This window comes from Gracilinanus agilis, unplaced genomic scaffold (assembly GCF_016433145.1).
Source record: "Gracilinanus agilis isolate LMUSP501 unplaced genomic scaffold, AgileGrace unplaced_scaffold34149, whole genome shotgun sequence".
NCBI lineage: Eukaryota > Metazoa > Chordata > Mammalia > Didelphimorphia > Didelphidae > Gracilinanus > Gracilinanus agilis.
The window spans coordinates 1-2,732 of record NW_025367078.1 but is presented as its reverse complement, the minus strand read 5'-3'; the positions used below and the strand labels follow the sequence as shown (position 1 = coordinate 2,732).

General features: G+C 44.6%; 1 protein-coding gene across 1 annotated transcript; it reads right to left on the bottom strand.

The window, feature by feature from the left end:
- Positions 1 to 1,887: 1,887 nt before the first annotated feature.
- Positions 1,888 to 2,150, bottom strand: TMEM211 (transmembrane protein 211; the record flags this gene model as incomplete). The annotated part of the gene is made up of 1 exon (XM_044683768.1): positions 1,888 to 2,150. A coding segment is annotated over one exon (263 nt), but the record flags the coding sequence as incomplete, so codon positions are not given.
- Positions 2,151 to 2,732: the final 582 nt, after the last annotated feature.

Genomic DNA, 2,732 nt, shown 5'->3' with positions numbered 1-2,732 from the left:
ATGTAATTAGGACAAACAAATACGAGGAATAAAAAGAAATTTAGAAAGACCCGTATAAAATTATATAAAACAAAAGAAGCAGGACCAGAAAAATAGAATATACATTACCTGCAATCAGGGGAAAGGGTGTATGGGGAAAAGCTAATGAGAATGTATGGAGAAGAATTCTAATGAGGACATGGAACAAATGGAAAATTCTTCTGATGTTTTTATACATCGAAATTAATGTAAATAATTAGAAACTATTAGCTTAGAACTATTATTATGGCTATAAGGAACTATTGCTTAGAAAGCAAGTTGAGATGGCTATATTGATGGTCAATGTTAAGGTTTTTTTTTTTTAATAAAATCTTTAAAAAGAAAAATAAGTAAAATGGATCATAGGCTGATTAATCAGGATCATAGATTTAGAGCTAGAAGGGATCTTAGATGTCATCTTGTCTAACCTCCTTATTTTACTGATGAGGAACCAGTAGTGTGAAGGAGAGTAAAGTTACCTGCTCCTGATTGCACAGGAAAGTAGTAGAGGCAGGATTTGAACCCAGGTCACTCTGTGCTCTTTTATAGTAATACGTTGCCTCCTCCCACCTGCAGAGATTATTCGTTCTCTTTTACAGGAACCAGACATGGAAAATAGCTTAGTCCATAAAGCAGACTTAAACACTGAACTTGGAGCAATGAGCACAGAACTCATTGGTTCTGAGTGTGAATACTGGCTTTACCATTGATTCCCTTTTTAATCTTGTTTAAGTCACTCAGTTGGGGCTACCAGGAGGTATAGTGGATAGAGTATTGGGTCTGAAGTCAGGAAGATCTGAGTTCAAATTTAGAGTTGGCTGTGTGACCTTGGACAAGCCTCTTAACCTTCCTTGTCTCAGTTTCTTCATCTGTAAAATGAGCCAGAAAAGGAAATGGTAAACCACTCCAGTATCTTTACCAAGAAAATCCCAAATGGGGTCATGAAGAATTGGACACAACTGAAAATCGTGTCTATATGATGGTCTGCATAATTTTGCCTTTCCATATTTCTTGTGTTTTTCCTAATTGTCACTTTTCAGGCTTGAGAGATAGAAAGGATCTTAGAGGCCATCTCGGCCAGGGGCTCTTCGCCTTCCCCAAATCATGGATGCCTTGGGCAGTCCGGGAAACTCTATGGCCCCTTTCCCAGAATTATATTCTTTTTTTTTTTTAAACCCTCACCTTCCATCTTGGAGTCAATTGGCTCCAAGGCAGAAGAATGGCAAGGGCTAGGCAATGGGGGTCAAGTGACTTGCCCAGGGTCACACAGATTTGAACCCAGGACCTCCCGTCTCTGGCCTGACTCTCAATCCACTGAGCCACCCAGCTGCCCCCCAGAATTATATTCTTAAATCATTGAAGGTAGTAGTAAATTTCAATGGGAGGTTAGTGAAAAGAACAATGCAATTTTTCCCATCAGAAGTTACAGACCCCCTAAAATCCATCAGAGGACTCAAATACTTCCAACCTGTATGACCCTGGGCAAGTCACTTAACCCCCATTGTCCAGCCGTTACTGCTCCTCTGCCTTGGAACCAATTCAGAGTATTGATTCTAAGATGGAAGGAAAGGGTTAAAAAATCAAATCAAATCCATCTTTGTGGTCCATGAACCTCAGATGAAGAACCTCAGGCTTGCCCAAGCTTATTATTTGGCAGATAAGGAAACTGAGGCCCCAATGGGAAGTTACTTGTCCAAGATCATACAGCAAATCTGGGGCAGGACCAGGACTAGAATCAGGACTGCTGCCCCTTAAGAACACCCTGCCTGGGCAAAGGTGGCCATCGCCCATCCCATCATCGTGCAGGAGGGTTCAGGAGCCACTGGGTGGCAGCAGGAAGCAGTGACTTGCCAACAAGCTGGCCCTTTCCTATGGCTTGGGCTCTGGAACGAAGACAATCCTCTCGGTGATGCTAGAGAAAAGGATCTGCTTCTCCTGGGGCTTGTCTCCTTGGAATCGCCCCACGATGGGCAAGAGGCTGGCGAGGACCAGAGCCAAGATGGCGGTGAGGAAGCCCCAGCCCACGTGGCATTGCCCACTGTTGTACACGGAGGAAGGGCCACAGGCGTCCCGAGCCACCTGGGAAGCCAGGCCGAAGGGGAAAAGCAACAGGCCCAGGAGGCTGGCGCTGACTGGAGGGAGACAAGAGGAAGGAAGTGCCAGTCACCCCCTTGGAGAACAACCGGTGCTTGCACCGATCTAGAGCTCCTTGAGGGCAGGGAACGTCTTTGGTCTCTTTTTGTGTCCCCAGGGCGTAGCACAGAGTAGGAGCTTTATAAATATTGATCCATACAAATACCAAAACAAGACAGACCCTTTCCATTAGGATACTTGGATCCTAATAGGACCAGCTCCACGATTTTGCTAATGTCTGATGGGTCTGTGAAAGGCACTTTGAGAAATCATCTGGCCCAATAGGATCATTTTACAGATGGGGAAACTGAGGCTGAAAGAGAAGCCACTTGTTCAGGTAAAGAGAGGAGCAGAAAATCATAGACCTAGAACTGGGAATGACCTAAGAAGCCGTCAGATCCAAAGTTCTTATTAGACAGAAGAGGAAACTGAGGCAGTGTATGTGTGTGTGTGAGACAGAGAGAGAGAGAGAGAGAGAGAGAGAGAGAGAGAGAGAGAGAGGAAAAGAGTGAGAGAGAGAGTGAGAGAGAGGAAAAGAGTGAGAGAGAGAGAGAGAGTGAGAGAGTGAGAGAGTGAGAGAG